The sequence below is a fragment of the Delphinus delphis genome, chromosome 3, assembly GCF_949987515.2.
Source record: "Delphinus delphis chromosome 3, mDelDel1.2, whole genome shotgun sequence".
In the NCBI taxonomy this organism is placed as follows: Eukaryota; Metazoa; Chordata; class Mammalia; order Artiodactyla; family Delphinidae; genus Delphinus; species Delphinus delphis.
This window is the reverse complement of record NC_082685.1, coordinates 50,967,095-50,992,997: the sequence shown is the minus strand read 5'-3', so window position 1 is coordinate 50,992,997 and position 25,903 is coordinate 50,967,095. Positions and strand designations below refer to the sequence as shown.

The window sequence follows — 25,903 nt, the reverse complement described above, 5'->3', positions numbered from 1 at the left end:
GAACAATCTCTCTACTAAGAGGGATTTGAGAGAAGGGTGTGGGGAAGTGAGGAGGAGATTTCTTGCTCTGTCAGATAAGATTTTCATTAGTCGAAGGGGCCGCATAGATTTCGTAGAGTTGGGAGGTCCTCATCTTGAGTTCCCGGGCCACCTGGCAGATGGAAAAAGGCCAGCAGCAGTGCACTGCCAGCCAGTCCTCGCACAGTGTGCCCTAGGGGAGACCGGGTCTCTGTTCTGGCTCAATCGCACAGGCTCAGTTGCCTTTCCCAGGAACCTCCGCAGTATTACCTCATGGCCCATCCCACCCACTGCCCCCAAGATCCGCCACCACCCTGAAGTCATCGCCCAGGGACACAACTCCACCGCGTTACCCAAGTGCCAAGCAGCTCGACTGCTAATCGATCCTTGCAATTCAGAGACCTGCCCTCAAGACTTCAAACCTGAAACCACTGTCTCACTGACAGAAAATTCTCTGTCAACATCTTTTTATTTCCTCTTAGAACTTAATGTTTATAATTATTTTATTTACTTTTTTGGAGTAATAAATGCACATGGTCCAAAATTCCCACAGTAAGAAGGAATAGGAAGTAAAAAGTAAATCCCCCCCTTCTACAGCTCTCACCAGCCACCCAGTTACCTGTCAGGGGGCTACCATTGTTGGTAGTTCTTATATACACTTCCAGATAAATTCTATGTCTAGGCAAATATATAGATACATACAGATACATACACATTACATTTTACCTACATATATATTCTTTTTAAGTAAATCGTTACATACTTACATACCTTACTCTTTTGTTCACTTAAAAATATATCCTAGGGATCATTTCACATGAATATATAAAAAGATGCCTTTAACTAATGAGAACCTACTGTACAGCAGAGGGAACTCTACTCAGTGCTCTGTGGTGACCTAAATGGGAAGGAAATCCAAAAAAGAGGGGATACACGTATTTGTGTGGCTGATTGACTTTGCTGTACAGCAGAAACTGACACAGCAGTGTAAAGCAACTATACTCCAATAAAAAAACAAATAAAATAAAAAGATGCCTTTTTATCTGTCCACATCTTAGTAGGTATGACATGTCTGTCCTCAATCTCTCATTGTACCTCAGTCTCAGCTGCACTGGAAATTGGCTCTTTGAAGGGTCCCCAGGGAACCCCCAAAGTGAATTCTGTATATGCTGATGGGCTACATTTTAAGTGAGATTATCCCAAGTGTATCCTCCAAATTTGGTGCACTTCTACCTATCATCTTCTCTGGATGTAATAAGAGACAGAGAAACAGAAGTGGTCAACGATCTACATTATAATAGGTCCCCCTTGGAAATACCCTTCACAATGTGGCATTTTCGTTAATATATATCCTAGTAACAAATGAAATCAGAAATTTCTTCCCTTTCCTTTCTCAAAGTATTCCACTAAGTGTGGTGTTTTTAAGCATCCTCACCCACACCTCATTTTTTTTAAAAAATCACAGGTTTGAAAGGCATCCAGGTTCTCATACAGATCCAGCTTCACATATATATCCAAACACACTTACCCGTATTCTATGTCTCTCTCTGGTGCCAATTCTTAGTGCAAAGGTGGACCCAGGTAACAATGGCCAACAAAAACACTCTCCATACTGCCTGGCGATGTCACACTCAAGACACATGGGACAAATGAGACCACAGAAACCTGTCAATAACCACATAAAAGCAAGCTCAGGTTCTCAGTTGTGCTTAGAGCAACTTCACATCACAAAGAGCATTTATAGCCCTATGCCATCAATTTAATACTGCATTGTCCCCCTGCAATCAGGGACTGAGAATGAATGACCAATTTGCAAAACTCACTATATGAGAATTGCCATAACTGAGCCACACCAAAATTGTCTTCTTTTGTTAAACACTGGCAAAGCTGAACCTGCCACTATTCTGATAACGTTCACTACAGTAACTGTTTTTTCTGTCAAGAGAAAAGCATTAGATAATTTTTTATAGTTGAAACATAACTGTTGCTTCTCTTATGTTCATCTATCTAATTTCAATATTTAAAATAGACACAGTATAAGATACTTTTGAACAGCAGGCGTCTTCTTCTATAAATGTGATTGAAAGCTCTTATATGGTACACTGATTCTGCCTGCTATTCTTATAAGGACTTTATTCTATTTCTCAGGCCAGAAGGTTTCTCTAATGTTTGCAGTTGCATGGAGCCACTGACATCTGCCAGTTTTAATCTGTAAACTAGTAGAGGCTTGGTTCCTTGAACATCAGCTGGAAACAGTTGGTCATTTATTCATTCATTCATCTTTAACTACTGATATTGTTTCCTACACATCCTGCATGAACCATTAACACAGAGGTTCTCTTTTAAATACGTTTTGGGTCACGGAACCTTTTGAGAATATGGTGATAGCTATGAACTTGCTCCTGAAGGGGAGAGAAAAATACATGAACACAGACATGCAAAATTGTGCATTCAGTTTCACGGGGTTCAAGGATCCATTGAAAACTATCACTGGACCACAGGTTAAGAACCCCCAGTAAACGATTAAGATGCTATATCATTGCAAAAGATGACAACCTTGATGAATACAAATAATTTGAACTATGAAAGAGCAAAAAAACTAACCATAACCTTTAAAAATGTATTCAATAAATGTTATTGAGGCATAATTTATAAACAAGAAAATGCACAAATCATAAATGTTCAGTTGGATGAGTTCTGACAATCATATCCACCCACGTAACCAAACGTGTAGAACACTGCCATCACCCCAGGGAGTTCCCATGTGCCCCTTCCCAGACAATCCCGGTCCTCCCACCCCCACTCCAGACATATCACTATTCTGATTTCTATTCCCATAGATGAGTTTTACCTCGATTTGGACTTCGTATAAGTGGAATCATGTTTACTTTTGTATCTGACTTCTTTTGTTCAACATCACATTTCTTGAGATTCATCTATGTTGTTATGTATATCTGCAGTTTGTTCCTTTTATCGTTGAGTAGTATTACCAATGTATAAATGTTCTACAAATTGTCCACTCTCCCATTGTTTATTCCATTTTTTGCTATTATGAATAAGCACTATGAATATTCATATACAAGTCTTTACGTGGACAAATATTTTCATTTCACTTGGGTGGATTCCTGGAAATGGAATTGCTAGGTCATGGGGTAGATTTACGTTTAATTTTACCAGAAATTTACAAAGAGTTCTCCAAAGTATTTGTACCATTTTACCCTCCCACCAGCAATGTATGAGAGTTTGTTGTTCCACATCCTCACCAACATTTGCAATTGTCAGCCTTTTTTATTTTATCCATTCTAATGAGTGTGAAATGGTAGTGTTCATAGCCTTCTAGTTCACCAGACACAAAGGCTTACATGCCATGTCACTAGCATACTAGAAGAATTCCTTGTCAAACACCTGTCTCTGTTGCCTCATCCCTCCCTCCCTCTTCAACAGTGAGGAGTGCAGAGTTCCACTCCCAAATTCAGTGACAAAGAAGCAGAAATCTAGGAATGCTGTTTTATCTTAGAACCTCCAAGGGATGTGCCTGGACTTCTCCAGTTTCATATAAGAGGTGAGGTAGAACATGTGCATGGAGGGCATGAGGACTGGAGTGGAGAGGGGGACAAGGAGCAGCCTATCTGAGAAACAGAACATCTATTTCGTCAGGAATCTTAAGAAAATCACGAAATCATGTATTATAGGCATCACTTGGCCCAAAGCAAACACTAAATTCATCCTTGATTAAGTCTGGGATGTTTTGTCCCACATTTTAAAAAAATCATTACTCCTAGCGAGATCAGCAGGTCCCACTCAGCACTGACAACTGGTATCAACAGGTCAGAGGACAGCAAATGGCCCATGAACGTGCAGTGAGTTCAGAGTGGTAATACTGTATGCAACCCTGAATTAGGGGACTTTGAAATCATGGCACATAAAAATCAATCAAAACTTATGCATGAATTACAAAATACTGTAGTGTATATCCCTGCAGATAAAAAATTAATCAAAAGTTGCATAATTATAAAGCTAGCAAGCTAAGTGAGTAATAAATTGTCTTTACCCAATTGCCTGAGCTGCACCACTTTAACTGGCAGAGAGAAATGCCCACCATCCTCAATAAGCATATTGTAAAGAAGTTGTTTTGTGCACTGAAACTCCTGTACCTTATTTTTATGACTCATGTAACACATGCTGTTAATTTTATTTTTAAGCCTTTCCATTTGTATATCCAGGTTATCTAAGTGTTCATTATGAGGGAGTACTAGATACTGAGGAAACACACCCAAAATTCAATTACCTTGGGACAGAAGTCAGACATGATAAAAAAAAAAGAACACTATAAAAGCCAAAGTTTTATTATATAATAGATAATATTTATACAGATTTCACCATGTGCCAAGCCCTGCTAAAAGTACTTTGCATTTAGTAACTCATTTAATTCTCACAACAATCCTATAAAATGTACTATTATTAGGCCCATTTTACAGATGAGCAAACTAATGCCCAGAGGACTTAAACAATTTGCCCAAGTTCATACATTTGTTAAGAAGGGGCAGAGGTCACGTTTGAACTCAAGTAGTCTGGCTCCAAAGTCTTAACTACTACACATACCACATATGCCCAAATGTTCTCATGTTTTATGTATTTAATTAGTAAATAATTGTGGACTTGTGTGTTCTAAGACAGTGCCCTCACTACGACTGTTTGGTATTTATTCCTGTGGAGAGTCTGAAATCATGCAACTTCTTTAGGAAAGATCCTTGGGTCAGGTGTACCGAGATGGAGTGCTGTGGGATAAACACTGTGCTCAACAAGAGATGCACAAGGGTAGGATGATGGAATCCTTTGTCTTCAGGGGGCTCTAGGAGGAAATTTCGCTAAATAAATCACAGACCAAGGATAAGTATCCAGAACATACAAAGAATTCCTGAAAATCAATATATCAAGGATTAAACAGAAGAAGAAAATGAACACAAGACATGAACAGTTAAAGAACAAATACAAATGACCAAGAAAAAACATGAAAAGCTGCTCAATGTCGTTAGTAATCAGGGAATTGCATACTAAGATGATCAGAAACCATTTATTACCTATAAGAATGCCAAATTTTTCTAAGGTGTTTTTTATTTTTGAATTTTGTTTTATTTATTTTTTAATACAGCAGGTTCTTATTAGTCATCAATTTTATATACATCAGTGTATACATGTCAATCCCAATCGCCCAATTCATCCCACCACCACCACCACCCCCCTGCCGCTAACCCGCCTAGGTGTCCGTAAGTTTGTTCTCTACATCTGTGTCTCAATTTCTGCCCTGCAAACCCGTTCATCTGTACAATTTTTCTAGGTTCCACATATATGTGTTAATATATGATATTTGTTTTTCTCTTTCTGACTTACTTCACTCTGTATGACAGTCTCTAGATCCATCCACGTCTCAACAAATGACCCAATTTCGTTCCTTTTTACAGTTGAGTAATATTCCATTGCATATATGTACCACATCTTCTTTATCCATTTGTCTGTCAATGGGCATTTAGGTTGCTTCCATGACCTGGCTATGGTAAATAGTGCTGCAATGAACATTGGGGTGCATGTATCTCTTTGAATTATGGTTTTCTTTGGGTATATGCCCAGTAGTGGGATTGCTAGATCATATGGTAATTCTATTTTTAGTTTTTTAAGGAACCTCCATACTGTTCTCCATAGTGGTTGTATCAATTTACATTCCCACCAACAGTGCAAGAGGGTTCCCTTTTCTCCACACCCTCTCCAGCATTTGTTGTTTGTAGATTTTCTGATGATGCCCATTCTAACCAGTGTGAGGTGATACCTCCTTGTAGTTTTGATTTGCATTTCTCTAATCATTGGTGATGTTGAGCAGCTTTTCATGTGCTTCTTGGCCATCTGTATGTCTTCTTTGGAGAAATGTCTATTTAGGTCTTCTGTCCATTTTTGGATTGGGTTTTTTTTGTTTTTTCCTGCGGTATGCGGGCCTCTCACTGTTGTGGCCTCTCCCGTTGCGGAGCACAGGCTCCGGACGCACAGACTCAGCGGCCATTGCTCACGGGCCCAGCCGCTCCGCGGCATGCGGGATCTTCCCGGACTGGGGCACGAACCCGTGTCCCCTGCATCAGCAGGCAGACTCGCAACCACTGCGCCACCAGGGAAGCCTGGGTTGTTTGTTTTTTTAATATTGAGCTGTGTGAGCTGCTTATAAATTTTGGAGATTAATCCTTTGTCGGTTGCTTCATTTGCAAATATTTTCTCCCATTCTGAGGGTTGTCTTTTTGTCTTGTTTATGGTTTCCTTTGCTGTGCAAAAGCTTTGAAGTTTCATTAGGTCCCATTTGTTTATTTTTGTTTTTATTTCCATTACTCTAGGAGATGGATCAAAAAAGATCTTGCTGTGATTTATGTCAAAGAGCGTTCTTCCTATGTTTTCCTCTAAGAGTTTTATAGTGTCCAGCCTTACATTTAGGTCTCTAATCCACTTTGAGTTTATTTTTGTGTATGGTGTTAGAGACAGTTCTAATTTCATTCTTTTACATGTAGCTGTCCAGTTTTCCCAGCACCACTTATTGAAGAGATTGTCTTTTCTCCATTGTATATCCTGGCCTCCTTTGTCATAGATTAGTTGACCATAGGTGCGTGGGTTTATCTCTGGGCTTTCTATCTGGTTCCATTGATCTGTGTTTCTGTTTTTGTACCAGTACCATATTGTCTTGATTACTGTAGCTTTGTAATATGGTCTGAAGTCAGGGAGTCTGATTCCTCCAGCTCCGTTTATTTCCCTCAAGACTGCTTTGGCTATTTGGGGTCTTTTGTGTCTCCATACAAATTTTAAGATTTTTTGTTTTAGTTCCGTACAAAATGTCATTGGTAATTTGATAGGGATTGCATTGAATCTGTAGATTGCTTTGGGTAGTATAGTCCTTTTCACAATGTTCATTCTTCCAATCCAAGAACATGGATTACCTCTCCATTTGTTGGTATCATCTTTAATTTCTTTCATCAGTGTCTTATAATTTTCTGCATACAGGTCTATTGTCTCCCTAGGTAGGTTTATTCCTAGGTATTTTATTCTTTTTATTGCAATGGTAAATGGGAGAGTTTCCTTAATTTCTCTCTCAGATTTTTCATCATTAGTGTATAGGAATGCAAGAGATTTCTGTGCATTAATTTTGTATCCTGCAACTTTACCAAATTCATTGATTAGCTCTAGTAGTTTTCTGGTGGCATCTTTAGGATTATCTATGTATAGTATCAAGTCACCTGCAAACAGTGAAAATTTTACTTTTTCTTTTCCAATTTGTATTCCTTTTATTTCTTTTTCTTCTCTGATTGCTGTGGCTAGGAATGCCAAAACTATGTTGAATAATAGTGGTGAGAGTGGACATCCTTGTCTTATTCCTGATCTTAGAGGAGATGCTTTCAGTTTTTCACCATTGAGAATGATGTTTGCTGTGGGTTTGTCATATATAGCTTTTATTATGTTGAGGTAGGTTCCTGCTATGCCCACGTTCTGGAGAGTTTTTATCATAACTGGCTGTTAAACATTGTCAAAAGCTTTTTCTGCATCTATTGAAATGAGCATATGGTTTTTCTTCTTCAGTTTGTTAATATAGTGTATCACATTGATTGATTTGTGCATATCGAAGAATCCTTGCATCCCTGGGATAAATCCCACTTGATCATGGTGTATGATCCTTTTAATGTGTTGCTGGATTCTGTTTGCTAGTATTTGGTGAGTATTTTTGCATCTATATTCATCAGTGATATTGGTCTGTAATTTTCTTTTTTTGTAGTATCTTTGTCTGGTTTTGATATCAGGGTGATGGTGGCCTCATAGAATGAGTTTGGGAGTGTTCCTTCCTCTGCAATTTTTTGGAAGAGTTTGAGAAGGATGGATATCAGCTCTTCTCTAAATGTTTGATAGAATTCACCTGTGAAGCCATCTGGTCCTGGACTTTTGTTTGTTGGAAGATTTTTAATCACAGTTTCAATTTCAGTGCTTGTGATTGGTCTGTTCATATTTTCTATTTCTTCCTGGTTCAGTCTTTGAGGTTATACTTTCCGAAAAATTTGTCCATTTCTTCCAGGTTGTCCATTTGATTGGCATAGAGTTGCTTGTAGTAATCTCTTAGGATGCTTTGTATTTCTGCAGTGTCTGTTGTAACTTCTTTTTCATTTCTAATTTTATTGATTTGAGTCCTCTCTCTCTTTTTCTTGATGAGTCTGGCTAATGGTTTATCAATTTTGTTTATCGTCCAAAGAACCAGCTTTTAGTTTTATTGATCGTTGCTATTGTTTTCTTTGTTTCTATTTCATTTATTTCTGCTCTGATTTTTATGATTTCTTTCCTTCTGCTAACTTTGGGTTTTGTTTGATCTACTTTAGCTCCTTTAGGTGTAAGGTTAGATTGCTTATTTAAGATTTTTCTTGTTTCTTGAGGTAGGCTTGTATAGCTATAAACTTTCCTCTTAGAACTGCTTTTGCTGCATCCCATAGGTTTTGGATCATTGTGTTTTCATTGTCTTTTGTCTCTATGTATTTTTTGATTTCCTCTTTGGTTTCTTCAGGGATCTCTTGGTTATTTAGTAACATATTGTTTAGCCTACACGTGTTTGTGTTTTTTACATTTTTTCCCCTGTAATTCATTTCTAATCTAATAGTGTTGTGGTCAGAAAAGATGCTTGATATGATTTCAAATTTCTTAAATTTACTGCGGCTTGATTTGTGACCCAAGATGTGATCTATCCTGGGGAAAGTTCTGTGCACACTTGAGAAGACCGTGTAATCTGCTGTTTTGGATGGAATGTCCTATAAATATCAATTAAATCTATCTGGTCTGTTGTGTCATTTAAAGCTTCTGTTTCCTTATTTATTTTTCTTTTGGATGATCTGTCCATTGGTGTAAGTGAGGTGTTATGGTCCCCCACTATTACTGTGTTACTGTCAATTTCCTCTTTTAGAGCTGTTAGCAGTTGCCTTATGTATTGAGGTGCTCCTATGTTGGGTGCATATATATTTAAAATTGTTATATCTTCTTCTTGGATTGATCCCTTGATCTTATGTAGTGTCCTTCCTTGTCTCTTGTAACATTCTTTATTTTAAAGTCCATTTTATCTGATATGAGTATTGTTACTCCAGCTTTCTTTTGATTTCCATTTGCATGGAATATCTTTTTCCGTCCCCTAACTTTCAGTCTGTATGTGTCCCTAGGCCTGAAGTGGGTCTCTTGTAGACAGCATATATATGGGTGTTGTTTTTGTATCCATTCAGCAAGCCTGTGTCTTTTGATTGGAGCATTTAATCCATTCACGTTTAAGGTAATTATCGATATGTAAGTTCCTATGACCATTTTCTTAATTGTTTTGGGTTTGCTTTTGTAGGCCCTTTTCTTCTCTTGTGTTTCCCACTTAGAGAAGTTCCTTTAGCATTTGTTGTAGAGCTGGTTTCGTGGTGCTGAATTCTCTGACCTTTTGCTTGTCTGTAAAGCTTTTGATTTCTCTGTCGAATCTGATGAGATCCTTGCCAGGTAGAGTAAAGTTGGTTGAAGGTTCTTCCCTTTCATCACTTTAAATATATTGTGCCACTCCACTCTGGCTTGTAGACTTTCTGCTGAGAATCAGCTGTTAACCTTATGGGAGTTCCCTTTTACGTTATTTGTCTTTTTTCCCTTGTTGCTTTTAATAATTTTTTTTGTCTTTAATTTTTGTCAATTAGATTACTATGTATCTCGGCATGTTTCTCATTGGGTTTATCCTGCCTGGGACTCTCTGCGTTTCCTGGACTTGGGTGGCTATTTCCTTTCCCATGTTAGGGAAGTTTTTGACTATAATCTCTTCAAATATTTTCTCAGGTCCTTTCTCTCTCTCTTCTCCTTCTGGGACCATTATAATGCGAATGTTGTTGCATTTAATGTTATCCCAGAGGTCTTTAAGGCTATCTTCATTTCTTTTCATCCTTTTTTCTTTATTCTGTTCCACAGCAGTGAATTCCACCATTCTGTCTTCCAGGTCATTTATCCGGTCTTCTGCCTCAGTTATTATGCTATTGATTCCTTCTAGTGTAGTTTTCATTTCAGTTATTGTATCGTTCGTCTCTGTTTGTTTGTTCTTCAATCTTCTAGGTCTTTGTTAAACATTTCTTGCATCTTCTCGATCTTTGCCTCCATTCTTTTTCTGAGGTCCTGGATCATCTTCACTATCATTATTCTGAATTCTCCTTCTGGGAGGTTGCCTATGTCCACTTCATTTAGTTGTTTTTCTGGGGTTTTATCTTGTTCTTTCATCTGGTACATAGCCCTCTGCCTTTTCATCTTGTCTATCTTTCTGTGAATGTGGTTTTTGTTCCACAGGCTGTAGGACTATAGTTCTTCTTGCTTCTGCTGTCTGCCCTCTGGTGGATGAGGCTACCTAAGAGGCTTGTGCAAGTTTCCTGATGGGAGGGACTGGTGGTGGGTAGAGCTGACTGTTGCTCTGGTGGGCAGAGCTCAGTAAAACTTTAATCTGCTTGACTGCTGATGGGTGGGGCTGGGTTCCCTCCCTGTTGGTTGTTTGGCCTGAGGTAACCCAACACTGGAGCTTACCTGGGCTCTTTGGTGGGGCTAATGGCAGACTCTGGGAGGGCTCACACCAAGGAGTACTTCCCAGAACTTCTGCTGCCAGTGTCCTTGTCTCCACAGTGAGCCACAGCCACCCCCGCCTCTGCAGGAGACCCTCCAACACTAGCAGCTAGGTTGGGTTCAGTCTCCCTTGGGATCACTGCTCCTTCCCCTGGGTCCCGATGTGCACACTACTTTGTGTGTGCCCTCCAAGAGTGGAGTCTCTGTTTCCCCCAGTCCTGTAGAAGTCCTGCAGTCAAATCCCACTAGCCTTCAAAGCCTGATTCTCTAGGAATTCCTCCTCCCGTTGTTGGACCCGCAGTTCAGAATCCTGACGTGGGGCTCAGAACCTTCACCCCAGTGGGTGGACTTCTATGGTATAAGTGTTCTCCAGTCTGTGAGTCACCCAGCCACCAGTTATGGGATTTGATTTTACTGTGATTGCGCCCCTCCTACCATCTCATTGTGGCTTCTCCTTTGTATTTGGATGTGGGGTATCTTTTTTGGTGAGTTCCAGTGTCTTCCTGTCGATGACTGTCCAGCAGCTAGTTGTGATTCTGGTGTTCTCACAAGAGGGAGTGAGAGCACGTCCTTCTACTCTGCCATCTTGGTTCAGGGCTGGCCACACTCTAAGGTTTTTAGAGCATGTCAAATGCTGTGGGGCACCACAGAGAAATAGGTGCTCCATACACTGATGGAGATGGAAACTGGCACAGTCACTTTGGAAAGCAACTTGGCTGAATCTCATAAAATTTTAAATACTCTGGGATTCAGTAACTCCACTTGTTAGCATCTACCCTAGAGTAATGCTTACACATGCACACAAAGAGGCCGGTACAAGGATATCCACTGCAGCATTATTTGTGGCTTCAAATTTAAAACAAGAGTACATTAATAGACAAACGTGTAAATAAACCATGATGGTGCAGATCATACTAGGGAATAATTAAGAACACAATGAAAGATCAATTAAGTACCAACAGAGATAAATCTCTAAGACATATTTTGAGTTAAAAAAATCAAATTGCATAATGATATTACAGCATAATACCATTTATGCTTTGTTTAAAAAGTTACAAAGCAATAGTATATGTTACTAATAGATGCATATGTAAATACAGAGAAAAAGATCTGGAAGAAAACACTCCAAATTGATTTAATAAAAGAGTGACATGGTTCCCTTTTCTGTAATGTTTCATTTCTTTAATAAAGTGAACATATTCATGTGTTATTTGTGAAGTAAAAAATATATATATATATGCAAGTATGTGTGTGCACATGTGTGTGTGTATGTGTGTGTACTTTTTTTAAAAAAGAAGCTCAGGCTCAAGAGAGATCCATGCCATAAATTCAGCCTCTTCCCCTTCCCTCCAAAGGCCTAGTGGTCATGTCAGCTCCCACAGCCTAAACATTCCTGGCCTATTCTCTAACATGAACTCCACCCTCAAGCATGGAATGTGGTTCATCATTCATCCCTCTAACTCACAGGGGGAGTCAAGATAAAAAGAAGGCGGCTACACAAAACCACAGTGTGGAGCCCCAAAGAACATAAGTAGGAAAGGTGTGTGGAAATTGCAGCAAGGCACATTTCAGGTCAATTATCACAAAGAGGCAGAATCTAACAATAAGAGATGCTTAAAAAAGGAATGGTGGGGGGCTTCCCTGGTGGCGCAGTGGTTGAGAGCCCGCCTGCCAATGCAGGGGACACGGGTTCGTGCCCCGGTCCGGGAAGATCCCACATGCCGCGGAGCAGCTAGGCCCGTGAGCCATGGCCGCTGAGCCTGAGCATCCGGAGCCTGTGCTCCGCAACGGGAGAGGCCACAAGAGTGAGAGCCCCGTGTACTGCAAAAAAAAAAAAAAAAAGGAATGTGGGGCTTCCGTGGTGGCACAGTGGTTATGAATCCGCCTGCCAATGCAGTGGACACGGATTCGAGCCCTGGTCGGGGAAGATCCCACATGCTGTGGAGCAACTAAGCCCGCGCACCACAACTACTGAGCCTGCACTCTAAAGCCCACGAGCCACAACTACTGAAGTCCGCATGCCTAGAGCCCGTGCTCCGCAACAAGAGAAGCCACCGCGATGAGAAGCCCATGCACTGCAAGGAAGAGTAGCCCCCACTCACTGCAACTAGAGAAAGCCCACATGCAGCAATGAAGACCCAACTCAGCCAAGAATAAATAGATAAATAAATAAATAAGGAATGGGGCATGCTCATACATTGTGGGAGGGAGTGTAAATTAGTACAACTTCTAAATGGAGAGCCATTTGGAAACATCTATCAAGATTTAAAAAGGTACGTACTATCTGACCAGTAGGTTTACCCTCAGCAATTGTCCAACAGATAACTCACGCACATACAAAATGGCACCAATACAAGAATACTCACAAAGCATCGGTTTGAATAGCAAAAAGTCTGGAAACCACATAAAGATCCACAAATAAGAATTTTTGGATAAATAAATTATGGTACATTCATACAATGGAATCTATGCAGCAATTTAAAATATTAGCTTCAGAAGTGCTGATATGGTCTGCACAATATGGTCACCTATATTGTTAAATTAAAACAAAATAAAGATGCATAACTGTGTGTGTTTACAATTCTATTATTTGTGTCAATTATATATACCACATATACAGAAAAAATCTGGAAGGATAGATACCAAAATATTAACGATGTATATCTACGACACTGGGATTACAGGATACTGCTTTCTTCTTTTATAGCCTTTTGCATTTTTCTTTTTTACCATGATTATATGATACTTTTATAATAAAAAGCTTAATCTATTTTCATTAAAATTTTTTATATATTTATAAGCATATAGACTATATTGGGGCTCAGGTAAGAGTGGTGTCCTCTGAGGAGAACTGGGCAGGGCAGGAGGGCAAGGATGGAGTTGCTGCTTTTCATATACCTAAGGGGTAGGTACTTTTGAATTTTGCATCACGTACCTGGTAACCTATTAAAAATCTTTTTTTTTTTTTTAAGCACTGAGATGGCTCCAAGGGAGAGGAGCCCTCCTCTCCAGAAATGTTCAGAAAGCCAAGGCTGTCAGGTCCTTACCAGGCTTGCTACAGAGGGGACTTAGACAAGCTGGTGAGGGGCCAGACCAGCTGACCCCAATATCCCTTCTGAATCTAAGTCTTTGTGATTGTTTCAATGAAGTGCAGGAAAGAAGGAAGCAAGTGAGAATACAGGTTAAAATTCATTCATAGATGTGTCATTCAGGAAATATTCATTAGCGCCTTCTATTGGTCAGGTGCTCCGCTGGGCAAGACCAGTGAGCAGGACCAGTGGTCCCTGCTTTCAGACTGCAGTGTACAGTGTACAGTTTACCCAAGATACAGTTCAAGGACATGAATCCCAGTCTGAGGCCTTTTCATGCCTCCTTCCTCTTCCAGAAAACCAAAGAAATTCTTGGACTGCTTCACCCCACCCACGTTGGGCCTCTGATGGCTTCTTGTCCACACAAAGCCCTTTACTGCCTGGTGCTTGTGGTGCCTCCACAGGAAAGGTGATTTTAGTGGCTGGTTCTTTCCCATCTCTCAGGTATCAGCTTAAGTCAGTTCCTCAGAGAGGCCATCCTTTGCCCCCTGTAATTTCCTTTCAAAACACCTTGTTTACTTCCTCCACAGCACTCAGCACCACTGCAATTATTTTGTCTATTTGCTTATTGCCTATGTACTCTCAGAGACCGTCTCTGTCTTCGTCACTATTATATCTGTAGCGCCTATCACATGACCATACATAGGTAGGAACTCAGTAAAGGCTGGCTGAATTACGAACCAGTGTTGATTACACCTTCCACATAAACCTCCTCTGGGGCAACATCACAAACACCCCCAGCTGGAACAGCCAGCCTTTCACCCACAAGGCCATTTCACAGCCACTTATTTCACCTCTGCTTCAGCTTCACATCTGAGCTTTCAGAAACCACATCCTCAAAGGACACAAAAGCACCCATTTTCTCATCCCAGGGCAGTGTGAATTCAGAAGAAAGCACAGAGGTGGGAAGAGGGAGGCAGTTTAAAAACCAGAAGTGCAATTAAATGAAGAAGCAAAATGTCAAAAATAAATGGAAATTATCACTCTTCATAATGTACCCTTTGCTTAATGGATGACAAATTGTAGCAGTAATTCTCAACATTTAATGGTAAACTATCCCAAGATGGGAATCTGACGTGAAACAGTCATGGAAAGAAGATGTCCCTTTTGTTTCCAAGTTTGTCACAAGTATTGTCACAGTGATGTGATTAAAATAAAACTTTGTGGATGAAGTAGCCCTTTTAAACAAGGAAGGAAAAAAACCTAAGACTCATAGCACTCATACTCCAGCTGCATCCTGGGAATCATGGTGCAGATCACCAGTGTATAAATTGATACTGCCTATAAATTTTTTCTTGTGAGACCATTAGCTTAGAGATAGTATGAGCAGTTACAAAATGGAGGCCCATCCAGGGAACAACAATTAGGACACAGTACATTTGAGATCAGCCGGTACTGTATATTCATGGCCTCTCCTCCACAGATCACGTCCAGCTGTAAAGAATATTGTATTCTCCACATGTCATTCCTTCTTGCCCCTAGAATGGGCTCTCCAATGGACAAGCAGGGACCCAGAAGACCCGTGTGGTTGGTCTCCTGAACACTGATGGGGGTGGAGCACAGAACTAAGCAGTGAAACAATGTTTAAGGCTGAGGGGGTGGCATGTGGTCCTTCCTTTGGTCAACTTTTTAGGTACTCTTGGGATTGGGCAGCAACCAACCTAAGTCTCCTGATTCTACTCTTTGCTCTCAACACTCTGGAAAATAAAAATTTATAACAACAATGACATTAATACCTATGATTTACTAAGTGCATTATTGTATATTTGTTGGAATTTTCATAGTAACACACCCCAATTGTAAATTTAGGAATTTATCCCTTCCCTATTGTGGGAAATAAGAGAACTGTCATTCAAAATGCCCTGGCCTAGTCAAGCAGCAGTCATGACCTAGGCTAGGCAGATTGGGCTCCATTGCTGAAACAGCAATTCTCAGACAGGAAAGCAAAAGGATTAAAATGTTTGGAGTTGACCAGATTTTCAGCTATCTCCTGATAATGCATCTTGTCCCTCCTAAGCTTAGCTTTTAGTTGATTTCCTGATTTTGTGAGCTACCCCATAACCTTCTAATGAAATCCTATGTTTGCTTGTGTATTAATTTCCTAGGGCTGACATAACAAAATACCACAAACTGGACATCTTAAAACAATAGAAAGTATTCTCTCATTGGAGAATTCTGGAGGCTAGAAGTCTGAAATTGGCGTGTTGGCAGGCTTCGTCCTTCTGGAAGCTCTGGGGGAAAGTCTGTTCCATGCCTCTCTCCAAATTTTTGGTGGTTGCTGGCAATCCTTGGCATTCCATGGCTTATAGATGCATTATTCTAATTTGTGCCTGTCTTCACATGGCCATCTTTTCTGTGTGTGCGTCCAAATTTCCCTCTTCTTACAAGAACACCAGCCACTGGCTTAGGGCCCACCCTAATCCACTATAACCTCTTTGTAACTTGACAACAATGCAAAGAACCTATTTCCAAATAAGGTCACATTCAGAGACTCCAGGTGGACATGAATTTTGAGGGGACACTATTTAACCCAATATATACCATACAACCAAAAAAAACTCTGATCCAGTTATGTTCCAAGCCAGTGTTCTAGAGAGGGTTCTGTGCATTATCTGCTTTAATCTTGACAACCTTTAAGGTGGGCACCTTTATTTACCCCCATTTCAGAGCTGGAAAAATGAAGGCCCTGAGAATTTGTTCAAGGTCAAATGGCCAGTAAGAGGCAGAGTTAAGATTCAAGGCAAGGTCTATATCCAATACAAATGTGCTCTCCTAACCACTACATTATGTTCCAGGCTTTGCTCTACTTGGAAATGCACTGATACCCTCACCCCTCCAACCACGAACTATAAGCTATGAAGGGAAAATGGTCCACTCCCCAAACTGGGGCTAGGTCTCCACATCTCCACGTGGCTATTCTGCCTTCTCTGTACCACAGTACTGGGTGACAACCAAAGTCAGAGAATGTGGACAAGAACCAGGAAGAATCCTGAGTGATTCAGAGAACAGCTGCCATAATTGTCTGGTCAGAAGTACACATGGGTAGCTGTGGCAGGAAGAAATCTGCTGAGCTCTGGGTCAGATGGTCAAAGGGACAGCGATGGAGGATAGTGTTTGGTGCTGGGCGGTCTCTTCTCTGTGAGGCCCAGGCAAACAGTGAAGGCTCAGGCTTGGATGATCAGAGCACCAAAAATTTTGTTCGAGTTTCTGCCTCAGCCAAGACTCAGCTGCATAAGGACGTGGATCAGGTAGCAGCTCAGAGCTCTCTGGTTGATCCATCTTGTGAGGCTTTAGGATAAATCCAGGTCTTGCCAGACCCTCTAAAGGGTGGGGGAGCCATATTCTTCAAAAATAGCAGATCCAGAGTCTGTTGAACTTAAGAGATTGGCCCTCATCCATCAAAAAGGACAGCCCCCCACGCCACCCCCCACCACCCGGCAAAAAAAAAAAAAAAGATTCTGTGACCGAGTTACTCCCTAGGGCAAGAACATCAGGTCCTGGAAAAGGATACTGACATGTGGTACCAGAGATGGGTCAGAATGTCCTAAGGTAAAAATAGAATCAATGTGCTTTGAACTTCAAACCCAGTGGAAAATCATGCAGCTAGAGGGCAGTGTTGTTGGTACTTCTTTACATCTAAACCAGTGTCTGAAAAGATTTCAATCAACAAAGGGAGCTATTCAACCTAAATGCCCATCAACAGAAGAATGGATAAAGAAGATGTGGTACATATATACATTGGAATATTACTCAGCCATAATAAAAAGGAACGAAAATTGTGCAATTTGCAGAGACGTGCATAGACCTAGCGACTCATACAGAGTGAAGTCAGAAAAACAAATATCATATAACATCACTTATATGTGGAATCTAGAAAAATGATACAGATGAATTTAGTTGCAAAGCAGAAAGAGAGACACAGACATGGAGAATGGACATATGGATACAAGGCGGGGAGGGAGGAAGGGATGAATTGGGAGACGGGGATTGACATATACACACTATTGATACTATGTATAAAATAGATATATAATGAGAACTTACTGTATAGCATGGGGAACTCTACTCAATGCCCTGCAGTGACCTAAACGGAAAGGAAATCCAGAAAAGAGGGGATACATGTACACGTATAGCTGATTCACTTTGCTGTACAGCAGAAACTAACACAACATTGTAAAACAACTATACTCCAATAAAACTTAATTTAAAAAAAAACAAAGGGAGCATCTTTTTATGATTGGTCTTATTCAATGACTGGTCTTCCTCACTATTCTGTGAGGAAAGTACTACACTTTCCTTACAGAAATACTAGAGATAAGCAAAAAGAAAAACTATTCATTAGCGTACCATCTGGAGACACTTGCTGTAAACATTTGTATTTATATCCTTCCAGATATTTTTCTAAATATTCCCCCTAATTAATGTCTAATGTACATGGTTTTACAATCTGATTCTTTAACTTAAAATTGTATCTCAACATTTTTCCATCTCAGGAAGTATTATTCTACAATATGACTTTTCATGGCTGTATAATTCATTGTATTGAAGCCCCCACTGAACATTTAGGTTGTTCCAGATTGTTGCTACAATAACCAATGCTGCAACAATTTAATGATGCTGCTAAATCTTTGCACATGATTTATTTCCTTCGACTAAATGCCTAAAACTGTAATTACTGGGTCGAAGGCTACATAACACTTGAGGCCCTTTTTATAGGTGTTACTAACCATTCACTGGGAAGCTTGTACCAATTTATACTCCATCAGCTGCAGATAAGGGAGCCCATTTTGTGTGTCTTTACATGCAATGGATTTTGTCATTTAAAAAAACCTTTGAAGTCATCACTTATTTTATAAAAACATCCACATCCCTGAAAAGCAAGATCCTTCCTGCCAAGGAGTGTATTTGAGTCACTAGAATATTAGTCTAGTTAGTCTGAAACCATTTAATTTCTGTCCTTGTGCCTGATGCAGCTTTTCTACCCACTGGTGTTTTAGGAAAGAAAATAGTAAAGGAGAACTTAAAGGAAGAGAAAAAACATACAAATTCTCCTATCTCTGCAGACACTGAAGAGGCCGGTGCTCCAGTCCCCACCAGTCTGGACAATCTTTGTGACTGTGGTCCTGCCACTGGCTCCCCGGACAGGCTGCTTCACCACAGCCTGGGCTGGTGCATGGCTCCTGGAGAGTCAAGGATGGTGATTAACTTGGAAACAAAGAAGATGGTTCAGAAGGATAATCATCAAGCCAAGACACAGTGATAAAGAGACAGGGACCCAGTGATGCCCAGTGGCTCTTATTTCAGAGCCCAAGCTGACTTCACCATCTCCCTCCCTCCTCCTCCATCACACCTCCTCTGATTTTTTGCCCCATTTCTATTAGTGGCATTATTATTCCAAGTTCTGTCACTCAGACTCAATGTCCAGTCTACTTCCTCAGTGTTTCTCAGTGTTTAAAAATAAATTCACAAATAAAGCCCCAGCATGCCACTTCCTGGAAGCCTGACCTTGGTTAAGTGGCTTAACCTCTGTTTTGTTTGTTCAAATTTAAGATGAAAAAACTACCTCACAGGGTTATTATGTGGACTGAAGGACAGGTAACTTGTTTATTGTGCACACAGCCTGTGTAACAATGTGACCCTGAGTGAGGCTGTATGCAAGGATTTTGAAACTTTGTTGAAAAGACAAATAAGGAATTGGACTGAATGGTACATCTAAATCTGGACGAGGCTACTAAAGTGGGACAGGTAGTATCATTTAAATGAATAACCCAGACTTCAGAATATATCTTGATATCAAACCACTATATGGTTGTCCTCGTGCAGCCACATAGTACAACTCTGGTTCGATTTTCCCTGAAGGGCATAGATATTCCACTCAGTCATTCTGAAATAGAAATACAGGCCCAGGGGGTGGGCTTCAAAAGTGAGGTGAGAAAAAAACTTCCTTCTTTTTCTGGGGCTGAAAGTTAGTTTTGCCTGAATGCCTACCCTGGGGATACCTGGAGTGAGTCCTATAGTGAAGGGTACGCTGTTATCTAGCCTCATGGAAGGGGCATGTCAAGAGTGGGATAGAGGGGCCCGAGAATGAGTCTCAGCCTGTACATAGTAGCAGTTATTCTGTTTGGGGCTACCCTTTTAGCAAGCTTCATTAAGAGTTTTGTACCTGGTCTCTGATGTGTTATGAGGAAATAAAGAGCTTGCCTCATACTTGAGAGAAAATAAAAAGACAGCAGAATTTCTTCCTGTAACAGCCGTTGTTACAGTAATAGTCACCAAAGTTCTGCACCTGGGACACCTGGGACACAAAACCTAGAGGCCAGAGTAGAATACTCCTGAGCATCCTTAAGGCAACACCCTGTGGGCATCTTGCAAACAGCTGTGGAGCCCTTTGAGAACCTCTGATTTGGGACATTAAATCCAATGGGATTTCAAGTTATCATAATATGGGGAGCACTGTTCTTGTTATTATGATCACATCTCTCTTTCATTCCACCAATACTACCCACACCCTCCCAAACCTGACAGCACATTGGCTTGTTAAAAAAACAAATTCCCAAGCCTCACCCCAGACCACTGTACAGGACTCCAGGGATGAGGTATAGAAATCAGTGTCCATAATAAAGTTCCCAGGCAATGCCCACGTAGTCATCCTGATAACAGCCTGAAACCTGATACAGGTGGACTTGGAGACCACTGATGATCACTGCAATGGCTTCTGCACCTCCTACCAGGTAGGTGGCGATGTCAATGTAACAGAGATGGCAAGGAAAATAGAATAGGAGGTAAGGCAGAAGGGAAGAGGATGCTGGGAGCACAGCCAATCTACAGTGCCAGTGAGACATGAGGGGCATCCCAGCCAACAGCTGGGAATGCTGCACAAGAGCTTGGAAGAGCGAGTAGAGTTGGGAGTGACCTATCTACAAGTGTGAAAGTAGAGCTATGAAACATCCCCACCCTTTTATCCATTTGGCATTATAGACAATATGTAGGGTCTAACAAGCTTTTCAAGAACCTATCAAAGCGTTTGAGACCTGGAAAAAAGTATTGGCTACAAAATATAAAAACTGCAAAGTTGGGGCTTCCCTGGTGGCGCAGTGGTTGAGAGTCCACCTGCCGATGCAGGGGATGCGGGTTCGTGCCCCGGTCCGGGAAAATCCCACATGCCGCGGAGCGGCTGGGCCCGTGAGCCATGGCCGCTGAGCCTGTGCGTCCAGAGCCTGTGCTCCACAACAGGAGAGGCCACAACAGTGAGAGGCCCGCGTACCGCAAAACAAAACAAAACAAAACAAAAAAACTGCAAAGTTGAAATTAGTTAATGCTCAATTAAACACAAAAACCTAGCATGATACCTGTCACATGAATGTCCAATTTGGAATTCACACATATTTTATTACATTTGAAAACAAATTACAATTCTCTCATTTTGCAAAAAAAAAAAAAAAAAAAAAAAAAAAAATCCAAGAATGAATGACTGCTGAGAAGCAACAGCTAATCATAAATTACTCAAAGCCAAATAATTTCAAAAGCAAAATTATTAAAATCCTTTCACTTAGTATACAGAAAAGAAAAAGGATATAACATAGGTATGGGTACATGTTAATATATTTGCTATGATGTGGGCTAACGCTTACTGCTATGGATTGAATTGTGTCTCCCCAAATTCATATGTTGAAGATCTAGCTCCCAATGTGACTGTATTTGGAGGTAGGGCTTCAAGGAGATAATTAAGGTTAAATAAAGAATAGGGGTAGGATCCTGGTCCAATAGGACTGCTGGCCTTATAAGAAGGGAAAGGCCATGTAAACACTCAGAGAGAAGGCTGCAAACCAAGAAGAGTCCTCACCAGAACTGGACCATGATGGCACCCTGATTTTGGACTTCCAGCCTCCAGAACTGTGAGAAAATAAGTAGCTCTTCCGTAAGCTACACAGTCTGTGGTATTTTTTTATGAAATTCTGGGCAGACTAAGACACCTATGAAGACTTCAGATTGGTCCTGAAGAAACTACCTCTATACATATCTTCTCTCCTCTACTTCCATGTGAACTCCTTGAGGTCAGGGGGCACCTGCTGCTTCTCCCTGTATCCCCAGAATCCAGTGCACTCCTTGAAAACTAGTGGGTGCACAACAACTGTTGAATTGGATTAAACTCAATTCACACATCTCTTCCATTATATCTGAGTCCTCCTCAAATCTAGCTACAGATTACGTGACCTTAACCATGTTTCATTCTCTAGTAAAGGCACAACTCTCAGGTGTGAATTGATTACATAAAAACATCAAGAGTTTTTATTGAGAGTAGCCTAAAATCTTCTTGCATGCCTCCACATAACCCAGGGCATTTACCTCTCAACGTGATCCCTGCAAGCTGGGACTTCCATTATTACACTAAGAGTTTCCAGCAATTTTAGTAAAGGAGTTTCTTAGCGCTGGGCCCCTAGATTAGATTTTCCCCTGAAACGCACTTAGAGCTTGGAGCCCTAGAAGAGAATTTTCTGCTTCTATCTCAGCATTATATGTGTAACACCTATTATGGCAAGGAAGCCTGTCCTCTAGCTATTGCAAATCAAATAACTAAGAGGGTAGCTTTTCCTTGGTGGGGGAAAAAAAGGGGTTTTTGTGTGTGTGTTTGCCTAATTTTGAACTCAAGAACTGTATTATTTTCTTTCCTTAATACTCTGAATCTTTGGTGATTTTTATATTAAAATGTTTGAATTGACATTCATTAGCTAAAACATTTCAGTTCAAGATTATAGCTCATGTGTCAAAATTAAAATAACAAGCACAGCTACCCTTCACCGAGTACCTGCTATGTGCCAGGCACTTAGTAGTTCCTTTAAGAACTGAATAATTATTCAGGGGCTGCTACAGGTGTCAGACTAAAGTAGCTATTGCAGCTTCCTACATAGCTTTTAGCTCTGTATATTACTCTAGATAGATAGAATCTTACACTACCAGTAATAAGAATGAGTTTGGAAGCAGTGGGTGAAGCTGATGGTCACACAGTTTCTAAACCAGAGTAGCTATCCATTTGCCATCAAATTCAGCAACTTCTTCATTTAGTGTAAAGAGGACAGAGCTTCGATTCAGGCACACTAAAGTACAAATGTGGCTCAGCTGCATTCTAGTTGTTTGACCCTGTAAAATACAACTTGTCCCAGTCCTCAGCTCTCGTCTCCTCTTCCATAAAGTTGGACTTAAACTATCGTGCCTCCATAGTCGCCCTGAGGATTAAACAAGATTATGTACTTGGCATATAGTAGGCATGCAGTTGATGGCAGCTACCGTTATTATTTAAATTAAGGATCTTGCACATACCCTAGGGCATCCTGAACACTTTTCTCAGAAACGAAGAACAGAGGGAGGAGATTGGGGGCAGTTTCTCAGTTGTCATATGTGCTACCCAAATACCTTAAAATTCAATCAGGGTGACTAATCATCCCAGTTTGCCCTGGCCTAAGGGATTTTCCAGGATGGAAAACTTTCAGTGTTAAAATTAGAACAGTCCCAGACAAACCAAGAGGGTTGGTCACCATAAAGGAGAGAAGCAGAGAGAGGCTTCAACTGGTGGGAGGCAGAGGACTCACTGCAGTCATTCTAGTTATCAGCTCCTACCAAACAACGGATGGGACACACAGCCTTCCCCATTTTCAGCCTTACCCTAACCTTCACCTCTTCTAGCAGCTAAACACATTCCCCACTGCATGTTCCCACACACCTGGTGCTTCAGCCTGGGGGGGTTTCATGTCACCCTCTACTTTAATGAAACTTGCAGTACTAAGAGTTTGTTCTGCCTTCCACTGAGGCCTCCTTGATGAACCATTTCAAACTCTTAACTGAAGTCAAAACTCTTGAGTTTTGGTTTCAAAAGGGTGGAAATTAATGGCAGCCACCAGAAATAAAGTTTCACTTGGTCAGGGTGCAAAATTTTCAGTTAAGAGTAGAGACACCTTTCCATCCAAGCCAGCTCTTCTCTTTCACCAGCCAAGCAAGGCCAGAAGGAAATAATCAGTTGCCTCCTTTTCAAGCACACATGGGAAATGATAGCAGCTTTCTTCCTGAGCCCAGTTTTCTTTTTCCTGGCTCCTTATAGGAGGATATTGATTTGATATTCCAACCAAAGAGCAAAAGCTGGGGGTAAAATCACCCTACTCCCTACCTCAAGCTGGAAATAAAATGTTGTTCATCTTCAGATGATATGAGTGAAAGCAATAGAGGTGAGTGTGTGTTGAGGAAGGAAATATCCTCAGGAAACTCAGAGAAGTAATTTCCAAACCAATTCATAGTTAATAGGTATTTTCTTGTCACTTGGGATATCCTTTTCCCTTCAACAATAAGCTGATTCTAAACTTAGGTTCAATCCAAAATGAAACATCTAAAGAATGTTGCCTTGATATTCTGGAACCTGAGGTCATAGCAGTGTAACTGGCAGACATCTTATTTCTTTAAAGACAGGTACACAGTTAACTGTGGGCATGTCCGTCTTACTAACCTGAAGGGAGATACTGCTGAAGATATAGTGTAAGTTAAATAAAAAGAAAACTACTCTTTGGTGGAAAAATCCCTTTGCTTTAAGAGATAACTCCAGCAAACATTTATCTAGCTAAGTGTCACTTGACCTTTCCTTAGGGGACTCAAAAGGCTACAGATTTCCGCCATGCCTTGTAACTGAGAAGTAGTGGGGGCCTCTCATCATCCCCAGGGCTGCTGGTCCAATTAAGCAAGAGGGTATGAGTCCCACAAATAACCTGAAAACAGAGACAGAAAGAAAGGTCTTGCAGCACAGATATCGTGCTTGAGACCACGTAATAAAAGATGGTTTCCTAAAGTTTAAGCTACGCTAAGTTGTCCCAAGTCTCTAAGGATTTTTACAACTTTTAGAAATCTCCTACTCTTCCATGGACTTCATTGAGCATGCCGGGAAAGTGTTGCTACTTCTTCCCTACACAGCCCAAATGGAATCTGGTGAACAAAGCAGGGTTTGGCTGGTGATCGCCTCCCTACTGCTCTGAATCTTCAGGGTCTTAGGAGCCTCTGAATTATGTCTCTAGAGCATGTCTTATAGAGGCACGGACACCAGAAACACTAGGAAAATGTTCCTAGAGGAATAAAATTAGAGAAAATTGCACATTGAGGGGAGGGGTCTGTAATGAAAATTCAATGTTATTTATACTAGAAAGACAACAGGCGGAAATTGCCAACTCTACTATATATTCTCATCAGACCCATAGAGAATGATTGTTTACGGTTCTGAACTTCAAAGCATTTACTTGAACAGGGTTGTTAGCAAAAGCCTATATAATACCACCCAAATCAAGATCCTTCAGATACAGCTTCATAATTGCCTTCACTCACTAGGTTCTGGACAACTCTCATTGTCTTCTTAACTGTAAGGATGCATCCCACATGAAGGACAGCCATGTTTCTTCTGCTTACCACTCTATTCCAAGTGCTTAACACAGTGTTTGAAACACTATTAATAAGCACTCAATAAGTTGTTGAATAAATGTGCTATATATGAAAATTCAAGTTTATAAGAATAACAGAAATTAAGTGATTACTAGCTTTGCAAAAAGATTTACAATAAGATTCCTTTGAAGAATGAGCAACCATTGCACATGTAAGCTGATCCCATATTTTAAAATTTCATTTGTGCCAACTTTTCTAATCAAACATCTATTGTATGAAGTGACCAATCCACATGCCACACAGCTCTTTCACCTAAAAATAAATGAAAAAGAGAAAGAAGAAAAAGAAATGTTCTTCTTTATAGAAGAATGACAACTATTTATGGAAAAGAAATGGTAACTGAAACCCAGTCCCCTGAAACAGAGTCCCCTGATGAGTTTATGATTAACCACTCTATCCAAAACTTTCTCTTTCTTGTCCAGCCCCTCCTCCCCTCAGGACTGAGTAGTATCAAAGAAAAGGGGAGACTGAAGTCGAGCAGGACCTTGCAGGGCCCTCTCAGGTACAAAAGTCCCTCCATGTTCCCTGTTTCTTATTTGTAGAAAATGGCTTTAGTCTCCTAGACCTTCCCCCTAAGTTCTAAAGGGCTAAGACTAAGGCAATTACTAATTAGGGAAGTGATGGAATGCAAAAATAAAGGAAAAGCAAATAGTTCAGCAATAAAACAGAGGCCGAGCTCCTCCTAAAGGGATATACACACAATCTGA

At 40.6% G+C, this 25,903-nt stretch overlaps 1 protein-coding gene across 1 annotated transcript; it reads right to left on the bottom strand.

The window, feature by feature from the left end:
• Positions 1-24,011, bottom strand: PLAC8L1 (PLAC8 like 1). The gene is made up of 4 exons (XM_060006867.1): positions 23,887-24,011; positions 18,771-18,907; positions 1,547-1,683; positions 1-211 (listed from the first exon to the last, which is right to left on the bottom strand). The coding sequence occupies exons 1-4, from the start codon at positions 24,009-24,011 to the stop codon at positions 71-73; spliced, it is 540 nt and encodes a 179-aa protein (XP_059862850.1). The 3' UTR covers positions 1-70.
• Between the last annotated feature and the right edge of the window lie 1,892 nt (positions 24,012-25,903).